Source organism: Sus scrofa, chromosome 2 (assembly GCF_000003025.6).
Source record: "Sus scrofa isolate TJ Tabasco breed Duroc chromosome 2, Sscrofa11.1, whole genome shotgun sequence".
In the NCBI taxonomy this organism is placed as follows: Eukaryota; Metazoa; Chordata; class Mammalia; order Artiodactyla; family Suidae; genus Sus; species Sus scrofa.
Window position 1 is genome coordinate 89,081,699 of NC_010444.4, and position 23,209 is coordinate 89,104,907.

General features: G+C 37.5%; 1 protein-coding gene across 3 annotated transcripts in view; it reads left to right on the top strand.

The window, feature by feature from the left end:
* The window catches only part of ZFYVE16 (zinc finger FYVE-type containing 16), a 64,378-nt gene that overhangs the window by 36,839 nt on the left and 4,330 nt on the right, over positions 1-23,209 (top strand). For 2 of the 3 annotated variants that reach the window (XM_021084492.1, XM_021084493.1), the window contains exons 10-17: positions 39-263; positions 2,213-2,295; positions 3,185-3,289; positions 4,087-4,234; positions 8,038-8,118; positions 16,469-16,631; positions 17,973-18,078; positions 19,185-19,352. In XM_021084492.1, the coding sequence (XP_020940151.1) occupies positions 39-263; positions 2,213-2,295; positions 3,185-3,289; positions 4,087-4,234; positions 8,038-8,118; positions 16,469-16,631; positions 17,973-18,078; positions 19,185-19,352 (1,079 nt within the window). The remainder of the gene's footprint in view (positions 1-38; positions 264-2,212; positions 2,296-3,184; positions 3,290-4,086; positions 4,235-8,037; positions 8,119-16,468; positions 16,632-17,972; positions 18,079-19,184; positions 19,353-23,209) is intronic. The other variant, XR_002341786.1, reaches the window with a different exon arrangement.

Here is a 23,209-nt window from a genome sequence, read left to right on the forward strand (position 1 = left end):
AAACAACTTAATCTTTTTATTAATTATTTTATTTCTAGGAAAATACATAGAAAACTTGGACAATATTACCTTTACTGAGACTTTTCTCAGTAGCAAGGATCACGGAGGATTTCTGTTTATTACACCCACTTTTCAGAAACTTGATGATCTCTTATTACCAAGTAATCCTTTTCTTTGTGGAATTCTTATCCAGAAGCTAGAGATTCCCTGGGCAAAGGTTTTTCCTATGCGTTTAATGTTGAGATTGGGTACAGAATATAAAGGTAAGTTTTAGTAAAGTTAAATTACATGGGTTCAGATATTATGAATGTAAATAAGTATTTCAGGGATATCATTAAAATACATTTTTAAGGGATTATTGGGACTACTTTTTTTCAGTGTACTTTAAAAATTCTAAAACAGTCCTCCTCTACTATCAAATTAGTCTTGACCATCTTAGTAAGTCATGAGTTTCTAGATGGTCATATTTATTATATTAACTTACCTTAAAAAATTTTTTTTATTTCCTCTTGTGGTTCAGTAGTAACAGACCTGCCTAGTATCCATGAGGATGAGGGTTGAATCCCTGGCCTGCACAGTGGGTTAAGGATCCAGCATTGCTGTGGCTGTGGTGTAGGCCAGCAGCTGTAGGTCTGCTTTGACCCCTAGTCTGGGAACTTCCATATGCCACAGGTCTAGCCCTAAAAAAAAGACTGAAAATAATTGTCTGAAATTAGTAATCTTCAAATGGGGATTATCTACACTTTTAAGAGTATTTGGGCATATCATTAAATGTAGAATTAAATGATTTATGAAATCCTGTTTTAACGGACAGAATGTCAGTCTAAGCCATATCCTTTTGAAAATTACCATTTTAAATAAACGAGGAGTTACTATTGTGGCTCAGCAGGTTAAGGACCCAGTGTTGTCTCTGTGAGGATGTAGGTTCGATCCCTAGCCTCACTCAGTGAGTTAAAGATCTGGCATTGCTGCAAATTCCAGCATAGGTCGCAGATGCGGCTTGCATCTGGGGTTGCTGTGGCTGTGGCTATAGCTCCAATTTGAACCTAGCCCAGGAATTTACATATGCTGCAGGTGCAGTCTTTAAATAAATAAATAAATAAAACTACCTCTGTCAAGTTGCAAAGGATGTTCTCTAATTCATAAAAGATGAGGTAAAAGTCAGCATGTACCTTAATCATAGTATTTTTAATGACTTTTACCACTAATGTGTTATGTTTTTTTACTACCCTCTGTAGAGAAAACTTAGTTGCCCTTTTTAAAACTAAAAAATATGTGGGAGTTCCCGTTGTGGTGCAGTGGTTAATGAATCTGACTAGGAACCATGAGGTTGGGGGTTCGATCCCTGGCCTCGCTCAGTGGGTTAAGGATCCAGCATTGCCATGAGCTGTGGTGAAGGTTGTAGACGCAGCTTGGATCCTGTGTTGCTGTGGCTCTGGTGCAGGCTGGTGGCCACAGCTCCGATTCGACCCCTAGCCTGGGAACCTCCATATGCCACAGGGGCAGCCCTAGAAAAGGCAAAAAGACAAAAAAATTAAAACTAAAATAAAAAATATGTTTGTAATAGCAAAGATGTGGGTTCCTCTGATTTAAAATTTTAAAATAGTTAAAATCAGCATTGTCCTGTGGCACAGCAGGTTAAGGATCTGGCATTTGTCACTGCATTGGTTTGGGTTCCTGCTGTGGCATAGGTTTGATCCCTGGTCTGGGAACTTCCACATGCTGCAGGTGCAACCAAAAAAAAGAAACACAGTATAATAGATAATGTCAGGTGCCTTTTTTTTAGAATTTTAAGAAAGTATATTTGTGTAATAGATATTGGAGAGGTTTGTTTGGTTAACCTAAGCTGAGAACTGAAATTCTCAGGTTAAAATATTTTTGTTTGTTTTTTTGCCATTTCTAGTGCTGCTCCCTAGTGACCACAAGCAAAGTTATTAATCTCTGTGTCTCTACTTTCCCATTTGTAAAGTTAAGGTAGACATACTCGCCTCATTGGGTTGTTTTAGAATTTCAATAGGATAATATATGCAAAGGTTCATTGTAGCATCTAGTAGATACACAGTATGGATTAACATCATCTGTTACTTTCCCTCAAAGAAGTGATTGAATGGCGTTTATTCATAATGTTTGGAAAATGAGAATTAAAGTTAATAAATTCAAGACCTTTTTTGCTTTTTGTTGACAGTAACCAGTTTTCTATTCTTATCTATAGCATATCCTGCTCCTTTAACAAGTGTCAGAGGCCGAAAATCTCTTTTTGGAGAAATAGGACACACTATTATGAACTTACTTGTTGTGAGTAATTGAACTATTTTATTAAGAAAAGCAGTTAGATGACAAGCTCCATGTCACTTCTCTGCATTGACTTCTAAATTCTCCATGCTCATTATCATACTGACTCAAGAACTCTAAAAATTTACTATCATCCATAAATTAATACAACTGAATATTCTTAAATTGTTATTTAAAATTTTATTTAGCAAATTATATATATATGTATATTTCCTTTTCTAATTTGGCATATTCGGTATAGTGAAATTTCATTTATAATAAATCCTAACTCATTTAACATAAATGGGCTCTGGTGAAAGGCTTTTTAGAATACATCTAATTTATGGGTACCTTATTCATACTGCCTTTTGATTCATTCTGCTGTAGTGCTTAACATTTAGGTAATGTGAAATCTACACAGTTGTTGAAGCTTTAGTAAAAGTAAAGACAATCAGTTGGTGATTTTGAGCAAATTGTGGCCTAAGTTTTCTCATTTTTAATAGGAAGGATTGGATTAGATGATCTCAGGTTCCCTTCTACCTCTAATTTCTATAATTTTGTGTTTACCTATTATCATAGAAAAGTATTTCAGTGGATTTGCTTTTATTTATACATGTTTGGTTGGCAGACCTATTCTATTTTTGAAGATCTGTAGCTAGAAAGAGATCACCACCATCACCCTCCACCCCAGTACTACAGAACTCTTCTTGAGAATGATATTCTTTATTAATTTTCTGGAGTAATCGGAAGGACTAGTTGGTTTTTGAAGTTGGTATTACTTTCTGGATGGTGTTTTGATGTATCACAAGTTTTAAAATGATGGATACTCTTTAAAAAAGGACTTAATGAATAGGCAAGTACATGTTCATAGACAGTAGTTTAAAGTTTATGAAATTATCATTATTTTATGTAGGACCTTCGAAATTACCAATATACCTTGCATAATATAGATCAGCTGTTTATTCATATGGAAATGGGGAAAAGTTGCATAAAAATACCTCGGAAAAAATACAGCGATGTAAGTATAATTGCTTTATTCAAATATTGAAGATAATTACTGAATGATATAGATTTCCTTAGAAGTATGTTAAATTTGTTTGTTCTGAATGGGACTATCTAATATATAATGAAAAAAGTTATTTTTGAAATTTTAGATTTGTTTCCTAATAGGGGATTTGTTTAATCCTGTTTTTTTCATTTTTTTCCTGCTTCATCTTTTTTTCTTTTTATGGCCGCACCTGTGACTTATGGAAGTTCCCAGGCCAGGGGTTGAATTGGAGCTGCAGCAATTCCAGCAGTGCCAGATCCTTAACCCACTGAGCCAGGCCAAGGATGGAACTCTCATCCTCACAGCAACAGTATCAGGTCCTTAACCTGCTGAGCCGTAACTGGAACTCCTTGTCTGTCTTTTAATTGAGGTGATTTTATCTTTTTAGGGCTGCACTGCAGCATATGGAGGTTCCCAGGCTAGGGGTCCAATTGGAGCTGTAGTTTCTGGCCTATGCCACGGTCACAGTCGCGTCTGCGATCCTATGATCCTACACCACAGGTCACGGCAACACCTGATCCTTTAACCCACTGAACAAGGCCAGGGATCGAACCTGCATCCTCATGGATGCTAGTCAGATTCATTAACTGCTGAGCAATGATGAGAACTCACTGAGGTGATTTTATCTTAAAACATTTGTTTCAGTGACATTCACAGGGAGTTGTCCAGACTAAAGCTTGATAAAAGTGGTCAGAAATTGACTCTTTGAATTATTGTAACTACAAAATGTTAAAAATGTTTCAAATGAGTATTGTTTTTTTTTCCAGGTAATGAAAGTAATAAATTCTTCTAATGAACATGTCATTAGTATTGGAGCTAGTTTCAGTACAGAAGCAGATTCTCATCTAGTCTGTGTACAGAATGATGGAGTTTATCAAACACAGGCCAATTGTGCCACTGGCCATCCAAGAAAAGGTGAGTGTTAGTTTCTAGTGTTGATCCATAAAACCACCTCAAAGGTAGAATTTCTTTCAAAAAGGAAGTATATATAAATATATATTATAATATACATGAAATAATATAATTATAATACACAATATAATTATTGATATATAAATATTATATAATATTTATAAACAAATAAATACTAATTATTGATAAATAATATTAATTTAATAGTAAATGCTTAATAAATAAAAATAAATATTTAATAAATAAATATGTAGTAATATATTATTAATAATATAGTATTATATATTAACTATTTATTATATATAACATATAGCTTAGAATAGATATATAACTTATTTGCTGAATTGATGGTAATAAAATAAATATACTTTAATTTTTAGCTATACAAACAAATTGCTTCTAATTTCTGTTTGTGTATGTGCTAGTTTGTGTGTGTGTGTGTGTGTGTGTGTGTGTGTGTGTTTGCAGGGCTGCACCCCCGGCATATGGAGTTTCCCAGGCTAGGGGTTGAATTAGAGCTATAGCTGCTAGCCTACACCATAGCCACAGCAATGCAGGATCTGAGCCACCTCAGCAACCTACACCTCATGGCAATGCTGGATCCTTTTAACTCACTGAGCAAGGCCAGGGATCAAACCTGTGTCCTCAGGAATACTAGTCATATTCGTTAAACCGCTGAGCCCTGATGGGAACTCCTGTATGTGGTAGTGTTAAAATTTTTTTTTATTTAAAAAATTTTTTATCCAGTACAACATTACGTTTAAAGACTTGGAATATTGAATTTATTTTAACATATTCAGGTTTAGTGTAACCCATATAGTAGATGTCTTTGGAGTGAGGTATTTTTTGCCTTTGTTTGCTCTCTGCTTCATATCCTCTTAGAGGGGAATACAGGGTAGATATGGATGAAGAATGACTTCTAAAACTGTATGTGGGAATGCAAAAATGATAAAAATGGTAATGCAAGTATCAGTACTTTCATTTCTGGCTGAATGGCATTAATGACTGCCATGATTACCAAATCCTTGTAGTAGAGAGCCTAACAAACTGAAAGTTAAGTAGAAGTATGTAGTCCATAAAATTAATACATTATTGTTAAATAACACATTTAAAATAGACATTCTGGCTGCTAATAAAATTCTTTCCTCTGATTATGAAAGTATATATATTCATTTTTAGTAAGCTTAGAAAATGTTTCAAGAAATGTAGTAAAAGGGAAAAAGTACCAAGATATGTCTTTGTTGACATAATTTTCTTCTAATATTGATATATGTGTTAAATAGATGATTCTTATACCAGATATTTACTTTTCTATTGTGGTTTTTAAGTTTTTTATTTTTTTACTTTTTTGCTTTTTTAGGACGGCACCCATGGCATATGGAGGTTCCCAAGCTAGGGGTCCATTCGGAGCTACAGCTGCCAGCCTACGCCTCAGCTACAGCAGCACCAGGTCTGAGCCGAATCTGTGACCTACACAGCTCACAGCAATGCCGGATCCTTAACCCACTGAGTGAGGCCAGGGATTGAACCTGTGTCCTCATGGATGCTAGTCAGATTTATTTCTGCTGAGCCACAAGGGGAACTCCATATTGTGCTTTTTAAAATTTAACATGCCATTGACAATTTAACAGCTACTTCATATTTATTTGATGATTATTTATGTGGTATGACATTCAAAAGGTATAAATATTTACACTGCAAAATATCCTTTCTTCCCTGGATGCCCAAACTACCCTCTTGCCCTCTACATAGGGAACCAAACCAATGTTATTAGTTTCTGGTAAATTCTTTCAGAGACCTCTTGCTTTGTTGTATCTTTAAGCAAACCCCTCTACACACACATTTTGTTCCCCTTTTTAAAAAAGTTTTAACATTCTTTACATTCTGAACCTTTTTTTTTCTTTTTTTTTTAATTTTATTTATTTTTTCCACTGTACAGCATGGGGACCAAGTTACACATACATGTATACATAATTTTTCCTCCCATTGTTGTGTTGCAGTGTAAGTATCTAGACATAGTTCTCAGTGCTACACAGCAGGATCTCATTTTAAGTCCATTCCAAGAGCAATAGTTTGCATCCATTAACCCCAAACTCCCGATCCCTCCCCCTCCCTTCTCCTTCCCCTGGGCAACCACAAGTCTGTTCTCCAAGTCCATGATTTTCTTTTCTGTGTGAACCTTTTTTTTCTTTTAAAGATTATTCTTTGTTAGTATATAAAGAACTTCCACATTGTACATAGCTTTCCACTTTATATGGAACATCATTTAATTTTCCCTTCTTAATTGACAATTGCTGTCAATTCTTAGCTATTTATAAAAATTCACAGTGAATAATCTTGTATATGTGCCATTAATTCCTGAAAGTGGAATTGGTACATCAAAGCAAACATAATTTTAATAGCTCTTTATATAGTTGACCTCTATAGAGATTGTTCTGATTTGTGCTTTCATTCATGCTAGATAATTGATTTCCCACACCCTCACTTAATTACAGACATTGTAGGAGTTTCCACTGTGGCTCAGCAGGTTAAGAACCCAAGTAGTATGCATGAGGATGCTGATTCTATCCCTGGCCTTGCACAGTAGATTAAATGCTCTAGCATTGCCGCAAGCTGCAGCATAGATTGCTGATGTAGCCCAGATCTGGTGTGTTGCTATAGCTGTGGTTTAGGCCAGTGGCTGCTGCTCCTATTTGACCCCTAGCCTGGGAACCTCCTTATGCCACAGGTATAGCCCTAAAAAGACAAAAAAAAAAAAAAAAATATGGGAGTTCTCACAGGGGCTCAGTGGTAATGAATCTGACTAGTATCCATGAGGATGAAGGTTCAATCCCTGGCCTAGCTCATGGGTTAAGGAGCCAGAGTTGTGTGAGCTGTATTGTAGGTCACACACATGGCTTGGATCCCGAGTTGCAGTGGCTTAGGCCTGCAGCTGCAGCTCTGATTCAGTGCTTAGCCTGAGACCTTCCATATGCTGCAGCTGTGGCCCTAAAAAGCAAACAAATCATGTTTTTTTGTTTGTTTTAGGGCCGCACCCATGGCATATGGAGGTTCCCAGGCTAGCAATTGAATCAGAGCTACAGCTGCCGGCCTATGCCATAGCCACAGCAAAGCCAGATCTGAGCCTCGTCTGCTACCTGCACTATAGCTCACGGCAATGCCGGATCATTAACCCACTGAGCAAGGCCAGGGATCGAACCCACAACCTCAGGTTTCCTAGTTGGATTCGTTTCTGCTGTGCCACAATGGGAATTCCAATAAATAAATTTTTTTTTAAAAAAATTAGGCGTTCTCATCGTGGCTTAGTGGTTAATGAATTCGACTAGGAACCATGAAGTTGCAGGTTCGATCCCTGGCATTGCTCAGTGGGTTAAGGATCCGGTGTTGCCGTGAGCTGTGGTGTAGGTCGCATACGCTGCTCGGATCTGGTGTTGCTGTGGCTCTGGCATAGGCCGGTGGCTATAGCTCCCATTAGACCACTAGTCTGGGAACCTCCATATGCCTAGGGAGTGGCCCCAGGAAAGGCAAAAAGACCAAAAAAAAAAAAAAAAAAAATTAAAAAAGTACAAACATTGTAAATAATACAACAGTCATCAATCATTAGATACAAGCTTTAAATAACTTCTTTGCAATATTTTATTTGGTTTTTTTTGTTGTTGTTATTCTAAAATAAGTGGTATGGGCATGGCGTGGCATATATCAGTTACTTAAAATGTGCTATGTTCTACGTTATGCATTTAACAAATATATAGCATAAAAAAGAGCAGGTTAAAACATAAGTAATAATTATTATTTTTTTTAATCAGTGACAGGTGCAAGTTTTGTGGTATTCAATGGAGCTTTAAAAGCATCTTCAGGGTTTCTTGCCAAATCCAGCATAGTTGAAGGTATGAGTTTCATCTTTAAGATTGTTTTAATGTAAAGATGTTTTCCATTTCCATTTAAAAATGTATTGGCTACTTGCAAAAGAATATATATGTGAATTACAAAGCATAGTACCACAAACTTATGTGAAATCTTCACTCACCCAGCCCAAAAACTAGAGCACGACTACATAAAATTTTAGTTTTCATATTTGAGTCTACCTCAAGATTGACCAAGTCTGCCTTAGCCTGCACTTCCTGCTTGTGCATAGTCTAAAAGTCAGTCTGAGGTAAGAGTTTAGGGTCTTCTCTAGTCCTTCCTTGGCATGCACACACCCTGGGCATGCATACAATATTTTAGAAGCATGCCATCTTCTAAATTCCCAGAAACATGTTAGAGTTTTTTAAAGCTCTCATGCGCATCTTATTCCCCAACTTTTCCTTTAAGTGGTTGGTTGGCTTATTGTTTGCCTCTACAGTTTTCTGCTGCCACAGGTAGCTATGATGTTGATGATGGGCCCCTAATTGTTTTTGTTGTTGTTGTTTTGTTTTGTTTTTAGGGCTGCACCTGTGGCATATCGAAGTTCCCAGGCTAGGGGACTATTCACTATACATGAATAGAAATAATGAAAATAGAAAATATGCCAGTTTTCTCAAAAATTAAACTAGCAATTTAATGCAATTTCAATAAAAACTCCTCTGTTTTTGACAAATGTTCCCTAAGAAAAGACTTTTTTGGAGTTCCTTTTGTGGCTCAGCGGTAATGAACCTGACTAGTGTCCATGAGGATGTGGGTTCAATCCCTGGCCTTACTCAGTGGGTTAAGGATTTGGCACTGCCATGAGCTGGAGTGTAGGTTGCAGGCGCAGCTCTGATCTGGTGTTGCTGTGGTGGTGTTGTAGGCCTGCAGCTGCAGCTCCAGTTCAACCCCTAGCCTGGGAACTTCTATGTGCTGTGGCTATGGCCCTAAAAGGACAGAAAAAAAAAAGAAAAGAAAAGACTTTTTCACTGGGCAACCTTATAGTCAGGTCAAATAAAGACAGCGTTGTGGCTCGGTGGTTAACAAACCCGACTAGGAACCATGAGTTTGCAGGTTCAATCCCTGACCTTGCTCAGTGGGTTAAGGATCTGGCGTTGCCGTGAGCTGTGGTATAGGTCGCAGATGTGGCTCGGATTCCGCATTGCTGCGGTTGTTGTATAGGCTGGCTGCTACAGCTCTGGTTGGACCCTTAGCCTGGGACCCTCCATATGCCTTGGGTGTAGCCCTAGAAAAGACCCAAAAAAAAAAAAAAAAAAAAAAAAAAAAAAGGCAGTATTGTAAGTGAAGTCTTCCAGGGAACCACCTGACAAGTCACAAAATGAAATTCTTCAGTAATATGGTTTTGAATGAGCTCCAGCCCCATTTGCCCTCTGCAGTGGATACCAAGCTGTTGATTTTCACTTTGATTTCAGGCTGTTGGTTTTTAAGACTTCTGCTAAGCTTGAGAGGAGGAGTTGGGAATAGGAAAGTTAAAATAAAACAAAGCTTGCTGTTTTTATAAGGATCCTTCTGTTTTTCTTAAATACATTTTTCCCCAGCTTGCTCCAGCCTTTGATTAACTTCCAGAGCTTTGAAAAATTTGCGTCTGACAGTTGATCAGTTTCCTTGTTCTTTTATGGAGTACTTTTGGAGATTCTTAGTCTGCATTTTCACTGATATCCTCTTACATACTATCTCAATTACATAGCTTTATAGGAAGTCCTCCCATCTCTGATGTTACACACATGCCTTATTCCTCATTTTAGTAGTGCTCTGTACAATCTAAGCCTTTTGTTTTATCATATTAATTTTGGGATCAACTTGTCAGGTTCTAAAAGGGACATGACTTTTTATTGAAATTGCATTAAATTGCTAGTTAAATTTTTGAGAAAACTGGCATATTTTACATTTTCATTGTTTCTATTCATGTATAGTGACTACTTTCAATTTATTTAGATAATACCTCATATCTTTCAGTAAGACTTTATATTTTTTATATAGGTCTTGAATATCTTTTCTTGATTTATTCCTGTACCTTATAGATTTTATTGCTGATGTAAATGTTAATTTATTATAATTTTAGTATAATGTAAATGCCATTCTAATTTTTAAAATTAGTTGATATTTCATAAGTGTCAGGTATACAACAAAGTGAGTCACAATTAAAGGTTGTATTCACTTATAGTTATAAAATATTGGCTTATTCCCTGTACTGTAGTATGTACCCTTGTATCTTATTCATTTTATACATACTAGCTTGTACTTTTTTTTTTCGGTTTGTAATTTTTAATCTCTTACCCCTATATTGCCCCTCCCTGCTTACCTCTTCCCACTGGTAACCCCTAGGTTCCCTATATATATGAGTCTGTTTCTTTTTTGTTAAATTCACTAGTTTTATTTTTTAGATTCCACATATAGGTGATACAGTATTTGTCTTTCTCTGTCTGACTTAATTTACTTGGCATAATACCCTCCAAGTCTGTTCATGTGGTTGCAAATGGCAAAAATTCATTCTTTTTTAATGGCTGAGTAGTACTCCAGTGTGTGTGTGTGTGGTACACATATATACCATATCTTCTTTATTCATTCATCTGTCGGTGGATACTTTGGTGGCTTCCATGTCTTAGCTATTATAAACAGTGCTGCTATGAACATTGGGGTGCATGTATCTTTTCAAATTAAGGGTTTTCATCTTTTCTGGATATATGTCCAGGAGTTCAATTACTGGATCATATAGTAGCTTTATTTTTAGTTTTTTAAGGAACCGCCATACTGTTTTCCATAGTGACTGTACCAACTTACATTCCTACCATTATTGTAGGAGAGTTTCCTTTTCTCTACACCTTCTCAAGCATTTATTATTTGTAGACTTTTTGGATGCTAGTCAGATTCATTTCTGCTGAGCCACAGCGAGAACTCCTATTGGTAGGGTTTTAGATGAAAGCCATTCTAACCTGTGTGAGGTGATACCTTATTATAGTTTTGATTTGCATTCTCTAATAGCAGCAGTGAGCATGTTTTCATGTGCCTCTTTCTCTTCTGTATGTCTTCTTTGGAGAAATGTCTGTTTAGGTCTTCTGCCCATTTTTTGGATTGTATTGATTTTTTTTTTTATATTGAGGTATATGAGCTGTTTGTGTATTTTGGAAATTAATCTCTTATTGTTGCATCATTTGCAAATATTTTCTCCCATTCTGTAGGTTCTCTTTTCATTTTGTTTATAAAAGTTTTTTTTGTTTGTTTGTTTTTTTGTTTTTTTTTTTTGTCTTTTTGCCTTTTCTAGGGCTGCTTCCTGCGGCATATGGAGGTTCCCAGGCTAGGGGTCTAATCAGAGCTGTAGCCGCCGGCCTACGCCAGAGCCACAGCAACGCAAGATCGGAGCCACGTCTGCAACCTACACCATAGCTCATGGCAATGCCAGATCCTTAACCCACTGGGCAAGGCCAGGGATCGAACCCGCAACCTCATGGTTCCTAGTTGGATTCATTAAACACTGTGCCACAACGGGAACTCCTGTGCAAAAGCTTTTGAGTTTAATTAGGTCCCATCTGTTTATTTTTGCCTCTGTTTCTTTTGTCTTAAGAGACTGACCTAAGAAAATATTGCTATAATTTATGTCCAAGAATGTTTTGCCTGTTTTCTCTCCTAGGAGTTTTTTGATGTCAGGTCTTATATTTAGGTCTTTATATTTTTTATATGGTATGAAGGAGTGTTGTGCTTTCCTTGACTAACATGAGGCTGACCAGCTTTCCCACCACCACTTAGTGAAAAGACTGTGTTTTCTCCATTGTATATACTTGCCACCTTTGTCAAAGATTGACTGTAGGTGTGCAGGTTTATTTCTGGCTTCTCTGTTCTGCTCTATTGATTTATGTTTGTTTTTATGCCAATACCATGTTGTTTTGATTACCATAATATGGTCTGAACATTAGGAAGCTTATGCCTACATCTTCGTTCTTCTTCCTCAGGATTGCTTTGGCAGTTCTGGGTCTTTTGTGGTTCCATGTCAATTTCAAGATTATTTATTTTAGCTCTGTGAAAAATGTCATGGGTAATTTGCTAGGGATTGCATTGTCTGTAGATTGCTTTAGGTGGTATGGCCATTTTAACAAAATTAATTCTTCTCGTCCCAAGAGCACATGGGATATCTTTTAATTTCTTTGATTTAGCTTCAGTTTCCTTTATCAGTATTTTGTAGTTCTTAGTGTGTAAGTCTTTCATCTCCTTGGTCAAGTTAACTCCTAGGGTTTGGAGAGTTTTTTTGATGCAATTTTGTTTATTTTTAATTTTTTTAGCCATGCCCACAGTATGCAGAAGTTCCTGGGCCAGGGGTCAAACCTGAACCACAGCAGTGACTTGAGCCACAGAAGTGACATCAGACCTTTAACTGCTAGGACACCAGGGAACTCCTTTTGACACAGTTTTTAAAAGGTTTTTTTTTTTTTTTTTAACTTTCTCTTTCTGATTGTTTATTGTTAAAGAAATGCAATGGATTTCTGTCTGTCAGTATTGTATCCTGCTTCCTTGTGGAATTCGTTTATCAGTTCTAATAGTTTTGGTGTAGAGTCTTTAGGCTTTTCCATTTGGGATATCATGTCATCCGTATAGAATGACAGTTTTACCTCTTTCCTTCTATCTCTTTGATAACTTATCTTTTTCTTGTCTGATTGCTGTGGCTAGGACTTTCAGTGCTATGTTGAATAGCAGTTCAGTTTATTCCTAGTCATTTTATTGTTGAGCTTCTTTCTTGTTATGAAGATGGGAGTGACAACGTCCAAGCTCTTTACATGTTAGGGCAGAAACCAGAAGTCACTAGTATTTTTTACAGTGCAAATTGGCTGGCTTTCATTTATCTAAAGTTGTCTTGCCTTTCATTTCTCTTATGGTGCCTTTATTTCATTCTCATTTTTTAAGGGTATTTTTGCTAGGTAGAAAGTTGTACCTTGGGGGGTCGCTACCGTGGTGCAGTGGGTTAATGATCTGGCTTGTTTCTGTGGAGGCCAGTTTGATTCCTGGCCTGATGCAGTGGGTTAAGGATCCAGTGTTGCTACAACTGTGGCACCGGTTATAGTTCCAGCACAGATTTGTTACCTGGCCCAGGAACTTCCATATTCTGCAGATATGGCCGAAAAGGAAAAAAAAAAAAAATTCTGCTTTGAAAGTCTTTTTTTAAAAAGATGTCATTTTATAGAAATGATAAAAAGTAAATAACAGTTTTTATATTTTCCTTTTATTTAATGTGCCCTTTTCCTCAGACTGCTTTCAGGATAGCCTTTTCACCTTTGGTTTTTACTATTTTTACTGTGATGTGTCTCAATGTGGTTTTCCTTGTATTCATCCTACTTAGCATTTATTGAGCTTCTTGGATGTGTATGTCAATATTTTTCATCAAATTTGGGAATTTCTTACTTTTTTGTTTTTTTTTTTGATCTTTTGTCTTTTTAGGGCCTCACCCGTGGAGGTTCCCAGGCTAGGGGTCTAATCAGAGCTGTTGCTGCCAGCCTACGCCAGAGCCACAGCAATGCCAGATCTGAGCCACGTCTGCCACCTACACCACAACTCACAGAAGCACTGGATCCTTAACCCACTGAGTGAGACCAGGGATTGAACCTGCAACCTCATGGTTCCTAGTCAGATTTCTTTCTGCTGCACCTAGACGGACACTCTACTTTTTTTTTTTTTTTTTTTAATGTCCTGATCTTTCTTCTCCTTCTGGGAGATATCTAGCTGTGCATATGTATATCTATCTACATTAGATTATTTTATACCATCCCATGGGTCTTTGATACTTTGTTCACTTTTCATTTTTTTTTTCTCTAGGTTCTTCAGATTTGATCATTTTTATTGACATTTCATTATGTTCTCTGATTCTTTCTTTTGCTGTCTTCAATCTACTCCTCAGCCTGTCCATTAAGATTTCTGTTTTTGATGGACTACATTTTCAGTTCTGGAATTGTGTGGGAAGGTTTTCTAGATTCTCTTTCTCGGTTAAGATTTTATAAAATCTGTTTATACATTTTCTTTTTTTCTTTTTTGGCCACCATGTGGCATATGGAGTCCCTGGGCCAGGGATCAGATCTGAGTCACAGTTGCAACTTAAGTTGCAGCTGCAGCAACACCAAATCCTTGACCCACTGTGCCAGGCCAGGGATCAAATGGGCATCCTAGCACTCCCAAGATGCTGCTGATCCCATTGCACCACAGCAGGATGTCCAACAAAATCTGTTTATACATTTGGCCGATATTGCTTTTCATTTTTGAATATATTTTAGAATAAATATTTTAAAGTGTTTGTGTGCTTAATCCAATGTCTTGGCCATCTCAAGGTTGGTTTCAGTTGCTTAGGGGCTCACATTTTCCTGGCTTTGTCTAGTAATTTTTTATTATGTACTTGTCATTATTGACAAGGCCACACCTGAGACATATGGAGCTTCTCAGGCTAAGGGTAGAATCAGAGCTACAGCTGCCAGCCTATGCCACAGCAACACAGGATCCAAGCCGCATCTGTGACCTACACCACAGCTCATAGCAACACCAGATCCTTAACCCACTGAGCAAGGCCAGGGATCGAACCCATAGCCTCATGGTAATTAGTTGGTTTTGTTTCCGCTGAGCTTCAAGGGGAACTCCCTATTATTGACATGCTTTAAAGACTTTAGATTCTATTAACTTTTGCTGAAGAAGGTTTATTTATGTTTAAGCAGGTGTTTTTGTGTCTGATCACTTTGAGCTGGTGTGTTTTATTTTTTATTTTGTTAACAGATTGATTTGTGGAAATCCTAAGGGGTTTACAGTCTGGTAGGCCTCAGTCTCCAAATCTGTTTTGCCTGCAGATTTTTGTAAGGGCTTTGTCTTGGCTTTTCTACAGTTCAGGTTAATGAAGTGCTAATGTCTGTTTTGGTTGATGCAGACTACCACTTACCCCCAATATTGCTTGACTTCTGATATCTCTTTTGCTCCCAACCCTGTAACAGCTGTTTTCCATCAGGCCTTATGTTTATTTATTTATTTAATTTTTTATTACTCAATGAATTTATTACATTTGTAGTTGTACAATGATCATCACAATCCAGTTTTATAGGATTTCCATCCCACACCCCCAGTGCATTCCCCCACCCCCCAAACTGTCTTCTTTGGAAACCATAAGTTTTTCAAAGTCTGTGAGTCAGTATCTGTCCTGCCAAGAAATTCATTCTGTCCTTTTTTCAGATTCCACACGTAGGTGATAGCATTTGATGTTGGTGTCTCATTGTCTGATTGACTTCACTTAACATGATAGTTTCTAGGTTCCATCCATGTTGCTAAAAATGCCGGTATTTCATTACTTTTAATGGCTGAGTAATATTCCATTGTGTATATGTACCACATCTTCTTGATCCACTCCTCTGTCGATGGAATTTAGGTTGTTTCCATGTCTTGGCTATTGACAATAGTGCTGCAATGAACATGGGAGTACATGTGTCTTTTCGAGTCATGGTTTTCTCTGGATAGATGCCTAAGAGTGGGATTGCTGGGTCAAATGGTAGTTCTGTTTTTAGTTCTGTTTTAGAAAACAGTATATCCATACTGTTTTCCACAGTGGTTGCACCAATTTACAATCCCACCAACAGTGTAATAGGGTTCCTTTTTCTCCACATCCTCTTCAGCACTTATTGTTTGTAGACTTTCTAATGATGGCCATTCTGGCTGGTGTAAGGTGGTACCTCATAGTGGTTTTGATTTGCATTTCTCTAATAATGAGTGATGTTGAACATCTTTTTATGTGTTTTTTGGCTGTCAGGCCTTATTTACTGTCATTCTATTAATGTGTCCCTCTTCTAGTCCAAGGACTCAAAGAAGCCCATGCACAGATTCTTCTGGTGCTCTCCCTTTTCAGTGTCTTGACCACAGATTTTAGGCATCCTTAAACTCTTACCTCTGACTTCTCAGCCCAGTAGGGCCATTGTAGGCTTAATGGTCACATGAAGAAATTGTTCCCCAGCAGAGAGCTGGGGCAGTTGTGGGGTCACTTATTGAGTTTTCCTGTAGGGATCTTGATTTTTTAATTTCTGTTGTCCAGTACCTAAAAATAATTGCTTCATACATTTGTCTAGTTTTATGGTTAGTTATCATAACAAAAGGGCAGTTATTTCATCATAGCTAAAAATAGAAATTCTCACTTTTGTTTAACCATTAAAAAAAGAATCTTGAACATTGTGAAATATTTTTCATATTTTCTAGCATAGAACAACCATCAAGATGATTTAACAGATGATTTAAAACTTGCACAGAACATCTTTTGATAGCAAAATTTATGGCTTAACATATAATTTGATATTTTATAAAAGAAATGTGAAATGTAACTCTCATTTTTAGATGGCTTAATGGTACAAATTACCCCAGAGACAATGGATGGCTTGCGGCTAGCTCTACGAGAACAAAAAGACTTTAAAATTACATGTGGGAAAGCTGATGCTGTAGACATGAGAGAATATGTGGATATCTGCTGGGTAGACTCTGAAGAAAAGGGAAATAAAGGGTAGGAATTTTTTGTTTCCAAAATCTAACTGATTTGATGGAGGGGAAAGGATGAAAACATCCTGTTAGCAAAATTAAATATTTTATAAGTAAATATAGAATTATACCATTAATTTAAATGCTTATACTCTTAATTAATAAATAGTCTGTTTTTTCACACATGTACCTAACCAGTGTTACATACATTTTCTTGGCCAGGATGCTGTAAATTATTATTTTTTTTAGGGCTGCACCTGTGGCATATGGAAGTTCCCAAGCTAGGGGTCGAATCGCCACAGCCACAGCAATGCCATATCCTTAACCTACTGACAGAGGCAGGGATTGAACCCGCATCCCCATGGCTACTAGTCAGGTTTGTAACGCGCTGAACCACAAAAGGAACACCAGATGCTGTAAATTATTAAAGTGTGGTTAGTTTGGGAGGAGGCTAGTGATAAAATGTTCATTGTGTAGCAGTGTAGGCTTGATGCCAGGTCTGAGAAAGACAAGATAATTTGTCTGCTGTATGGTACCTTTAGGCAGACACATATTTCTACCCCATACTGCCTTTTTCATACCAGATATGGATTTCCACAGAATTATTTCAGATTATTTTTGTCAAATAAGGAATAGATTCCCTTCGGAGTTTCAAGTTTGGCGCAGTGGGATTCGTGGCATCTTTGGAATGCTGGGACACAGGTTCAATCCCCAGCCGGCACAGTGGGTTAAGGACCCAGCATTGCTGCAGCTGTAGCTTAGGTTGCAACTGTGTCGAAACTGTGGCTAGGATCTGATCCCTGGCTCAGGAACTCCATATGCCGTGGGGCAGCCAAAAAACAAAACTAAAAAGGAAGCGATTCCCTTTGGATGTTTATTTTGTATTATATTGATTCACTGTAAATACAAACAACCAAATTCAATAATACGTACATTAGAAGCCTTGCAGAATATTACTGCTATTCCCTCTTCTGTTTAGTTACCCATATTCTTTCCTTTTTGGAGTTTGGCTAAGAGGTCTGAAGCAAAAAAGGAAGAAGAGGGCTAACACTGAAGGATCCCAAGATAGAATTTTTGAAATTCATGAGGCAGCTTTTCTGTTAGGAAACTATTATAAGGTATTTTAAACTTCAGGTCACAAGTGAGCACTTGAAAAAGGTAGATATGATTTGCTATACAATCAGGAAATCTTGGCAGATAAGTATGAACTACAGTTTTAATTATCTTGTACATAATCAAGATATCTTACTAGTGCTTTAATTTCTAATGCCTAATTTTCTTCCTATTCCCTTTGTTCAAATCTAATCATTTCATATAAAGCTTTTGCTATTAATAATGCTGTTGTATTTACAATTTTTTTCTTCAGTGTTATTAGTTCAGTGGATGGAATATCATTACAAGGATTTCCAAGTGAAAAAATAAAACTGGAAGCAGATTTTGAAACTGATGAGCAGACTGTAAAGTGCACTGAGGTAGCTGAGAAAGATGATTCCTTCCATGTACATGCTGTGTTTGGATATGTTTTTGTTTGTGTTAACTTGGAGACTTTGTAGTACTCAACCTCTGAATGTTTAGGTGTAGCTTATTACACTTTATAACTTGGGACACACATATCTCCACAATAGACTGCCTTCTATACATGATTTGATTTCCAGTGAGTTATTTCTGGCTCTTATATGGTGGTACAGCCTGCCAGCTCCAAGTTAAGTTTTGGTAGCACTGCCATCTTCGTTTGCACAATAATATTTGACCATACTATTTTCATTTTTTTATTTTACAAAAATAAAATATTTTATAGATATTTGACCATACTATTTTCATTTTTTCTTATTTTACAAAAAAAATATTTTATAGATATCAGTTTATAATCAGCATTCACGTATGAAAGTTATTTTTGCATTTGCATGTTCTCATTTTTTTTAAAATAAGAGAATATGGGAGTTCTCTTGTGGCACAGTGGGTTAAGAATCCAGCATTGTCACTGTAGTGGGTTGGGTCACTGCTGTGCATGGGCTTGATCGCTGGCCTGGGAATTTCCACATGCTGTGGGTGTGGGCGAAAAGAAGAAAAAGGAGAGAGAGACAATAGGAAACTATAGACTTCCAGCCCCTTAGTCCACCTCTACACTCCCTCTCATTCTACACTTGGGTCAGACAGTCAGTGTTACAAATTTCTTATTCTTTGTGTACAATATAGAAACTATAGGGGGTATAGAAATTATGGAACACAATTTCTTTGTTTGGTCTTAATTTCATTAAGATGTCCTTATAGGATGGTGATCTTATAGGGTGGACTCTTTAGTATCCCTTCTTTAAACTGAGTGAACAAGGCTTTTGTTGCTGCAAGTTAACTTTAGGCAAAAATAGCTGAGTTATTCCCATATTCCCTAACATTTGGTTTTAAGTTTTTACTTACAGTACAGATCAGGCTATATAAAGAGAATATTCTCAACTAGTGAATTTCATGGCACTAACTTTGGAATTTTATTCGTAAAGTTGAATTGAAAAGAGCAGTTGTTGCAGGTTTTAAAGCTACTCAATCTTAATCATGACTTCTTTCCTAATTAAATATATTTCAGGTGTTCTACTTTCTGAAGGACCAGGATTTATCTCTTTCAGCAACTCGTTATCAGTTTGCAAAAGAAATAGCCATGGCTTGTAGTGCTGCACTGTGCCCTCATCTGAAAACTCTAAAGTGTAATGGAATGAATAAAATTGGCCTCAGAGTATCCATTGACACTGATATGGTGAGGCATGTTTTGTGATGTATTTTTGAAATGAATATATATTAAAATAAGCAAAAGTTTTTTCTGTAACCTTTCACTTTGGAATGACTGAAGAGAACTAAAATTTATTGAACATTAATGTTTGCTACCTACTTCATGCACATTCTCTCCTTTACTGTGTACACAGGGGCCAGCAAACTTTCTAGTAAAAAGCCATACAGTAAATAATTTAGGCATTGTGGGTGATCTGATTTCTTTCACAAATACTTTACCATTATAGCGTGAAAGCAGCTATGGACGGTATGTAAACTAATGAGCTCAGCTGTATTCCAGTGAAATTTTATTTAAAAAACATTTGTTGGGCCAGATTAACCCAGAGGCCATAGTTTGCTGACCCCTGCTCCATAAAATTCCTGCTTGATAAGTAGGTTTTAAAAACTATGCTAAATTCTATATTCATGTGACTTAAAATTACAAAAGTCTAAAAGGAAAAATTTGTTTTTTCCTTCCTCTGTAGGGAAAAACCTAATTCTTCCTTAATATGTCTTTCTTTCCTGTATATGTCTCTTATTACTCTCACATAACACTTCTGGTCACCAGATGTGTAGAGGCTTTTCTCCATACCGGTAAGCAATTCTCAGACACCAGCAGGTTGTCCAAGAATTCAAGTCAATTCTGACTCCATCTCCCAGAGATAGTGTCAGATCCTGCAGGTCTTAGAAGACTGCTGCCTCCTTCCTTGACCTGCCAGTCACAATTATCACCTGTGCTTCTGACCAACCAGTTATGGATCAGAGGTTCTAAAGACCCCCTCCTTGTGCTAGAGTGGCTCACAGAACTCGGAAGTATTTACTTATGTTTGTTATTAAAGAATATACAGGTGAACAGCCAGATGTAGAGATATATAGAGCAAGGTCTGGTAGGGTCCTGAGCAGGAGTTTCTGCCTCCGTGGAGTTGTGGTGTATCACTCTCCCAGTGTGGATCTCTTCATCAGCCTGAAAGCCCTCTGAACCTCCTTCTATTGGGATTTTATGGAGTCTTCCTCATGCAGGCATGGCCAATTAACTATTTTTCGCCCCCCTCCACAATCTGGAGGATGAGGGGTAGGGCTGGAAATTTAAAGCTTCTAATCATGGCTTGTTCTTTCTGGTGATCAGCCCCCATCTAGGAGTGCACCCAGAATTGTCTCAGAAGAACAAAAGATGCTCCTTCTCTTACCACTTAGGAATTTACAAGTTCTTTTTAGGAGCTCTGTGTCAGTAATGGAGTCAAAGACAAATACTACAAGAGATGCTCCTGGTATACTTATTACTTAGGATATGACAAGGGTTTTAGGAGCTTTCTGCCAGGAATCAGGGTCAGAGACTAATATATATTTTCTGTTATTTTCACAAATGTATTTTCAATAAGACCACCACATTAAATACTACTAGAGAGTAGTATTCACATGTCATTGGTGACCTCTGGTTCTGTGTCTATATAAATGTATGTCTATGTAATTGGTGACAAGGTAAATGATTCCCAGTAGAGCTGTGTAAGGTAATAACCTTGGAAAGATCTCCTTCCTACCCTTGACTTTTTTTAGTCTTTTTTGTCTTTTTAGAGCTGCACCTGCGGCATATGGAGGTTCCCAGGCTAGGGGTCAAATCCTAGCTGTAGTTGCTGGCCTACACCACAGCCACACAAGATCTGAGCCACAGCTGCGACCTACACCACAGCTCACAGCAATGCTGGATCCTTAACCCACTGAGCGAGGCCAGGGATCGAACCTGTGTCCTCAAGGATACTAGTCAGATTCGTTTCCACTGAGCCACAACGGGAACTCCCTTACCTTTGACTTTTAACCCTTCAATCCACACTTCTATACCTCTCCTCATTTTCCCTTTCTGATCAGGCAATCAAATATTTCTAGGTATTCTTTACAATTTTTTGCATGTATGAGCAAATAAGTTTGTACGTCCTTTTTGTCCTTCTGTTTTCATTGTTATTCTTTTAACTTTGCTTCTTTACCTTATGTCTTAGAGATATTTCATATTACTACATATTTTTTTAACAGTTGGTGAGTAGTAGTTGATTATATAAATGTACCATAATTTATTTGGGTCTTATGTATGTTTGGTATGTACTGATGGATATTTAGGGTATCTATAATATTTTGTTTTTGCATAAGTGTGAGTATTTAAGAAGCATTCCTACAAGTAGAACTGCTAGGTCCAAATATGTATGCAATAAATATTACCATATTGTCTTAAATATGTTAGGCCAATTTATATTTCTACCGCAGTTTTATGAGTATTATTTCCCCCACATCCTTATCAAAGCAGAATATAATCAAACTTTTGAACTTCACCAGTTTAATAGGTGAAAAATGGCACTCCAGTAGTATTTTAATGTACATTTCTGTTTCTGTTTCCAACATCCATTATAATAGATTTCAGAGCATGTTTTTCATTAGAATGGTTAACCTAAACATTAACAATTTCATGTACTGAAGGTTTGCCTTTCTTCAGGCAATATAGTTCTTATTGGAAAGAAGAACTTATATTTTTATCTCACTATTAAAAATTCCTTTTTCAAGGAAGTATCTGATAATTATTTGAGTAAGCACTGTTAATTATTTAGTCATAAGTATTAAAATGTGATTTTCACAAGCAAAATTAAATTCAATTTCTGTATGTCTTTTTAGGGCCACACTCGTGGCATATAGTGGTTCCCAGGCTAGGAGTCAAATTGGAGCTGTAGCTGCCTGATTATGCCACAGCCAACATGGGATCCAAGGGATCCAACATGGGTTTGTTAACTGCTGAGCCATGGCGAGAACTCCCTTTTTTTTTTTTTTTTTTTTTTTGGTCTTTACACACCTGTGGCGCATGAAAGTTCCCAGGCTAGGGGTCAGATCGAAGCTGCAGCCGCTGGCCTACACCACAGCCACAGCAACATGGGATCTGAGCTGCGTTTTCAACCTACACCACGGCTCATGGAAACACTAGATCCTTAACCCACTGAGCAAGGTCAGGGATCAAACCTGCATCCTCATGGATTGTAGTTGTGTTTGTCACCCACTGAGCCACAACAGGAACTCTTCAAATACTATTTTATTTATGACAAATTCAAAATATTTTAAAGTATGGAGTTCCCATCAAGGTGCAGTGGAAATGAATCCAACTAGGAAACATGAGGTTGCAGCTTCGATCCCTGGCTTTGATCAGTGGGTTAAGGATCTGGCGTTGCCGTGAGCTGTGGTGTAGGTCACAGACTCTGGCTCGGATCCTGTGTTGCTGTGGTGTAGGCCAGCAGCTGTAGCTTTGATTCCTAGCCTGGGAATCTCCATATGCCATAGGCATGGCCCTAAAAAGAAAAACAAAACAAAAATTTAAAGTAGATTTTAAAAAAATACCATGGTGGAGTTCCCTTGTGGCACAGGGGGTTAAGGGTCTAGTGTTACTGCTGCAGTGGCTCAGGTCACTCCTGTGGCATGGGTTCAGTCCCAGGCCCAGAAACTAACATGCCATGGGCACAGCCAAAAAAAAAACCCAAAATGAAAAATACCACATTGGGGAGTTCCCGTCGTGGTGCAGTGGTTAACGAATCCGACTAGGAACCATGAGGTTGCGGGTTCGGTCCCTGCCCTTGCTTAGTGGGTTAACGATCCGGCGTTGCCGTGAGCTGTGGTGTAGGTTGCAGACACAGCTCAGATCCCGCGTTGCTGTGGCTCTGGCGTAGGCCAGTGGCTACAGCTCCGATTCGACCCCTAGCCTGGGAACCTCCATATGCCGCAGGAGCGGCCCAAAGAAATAGCAGAAAGACAAAAAAAAAAAAAAAAAAAAAAAGAAAAGAAAAAGAAAGAAAGAAAAATACCACATTGGTAATTATTCAA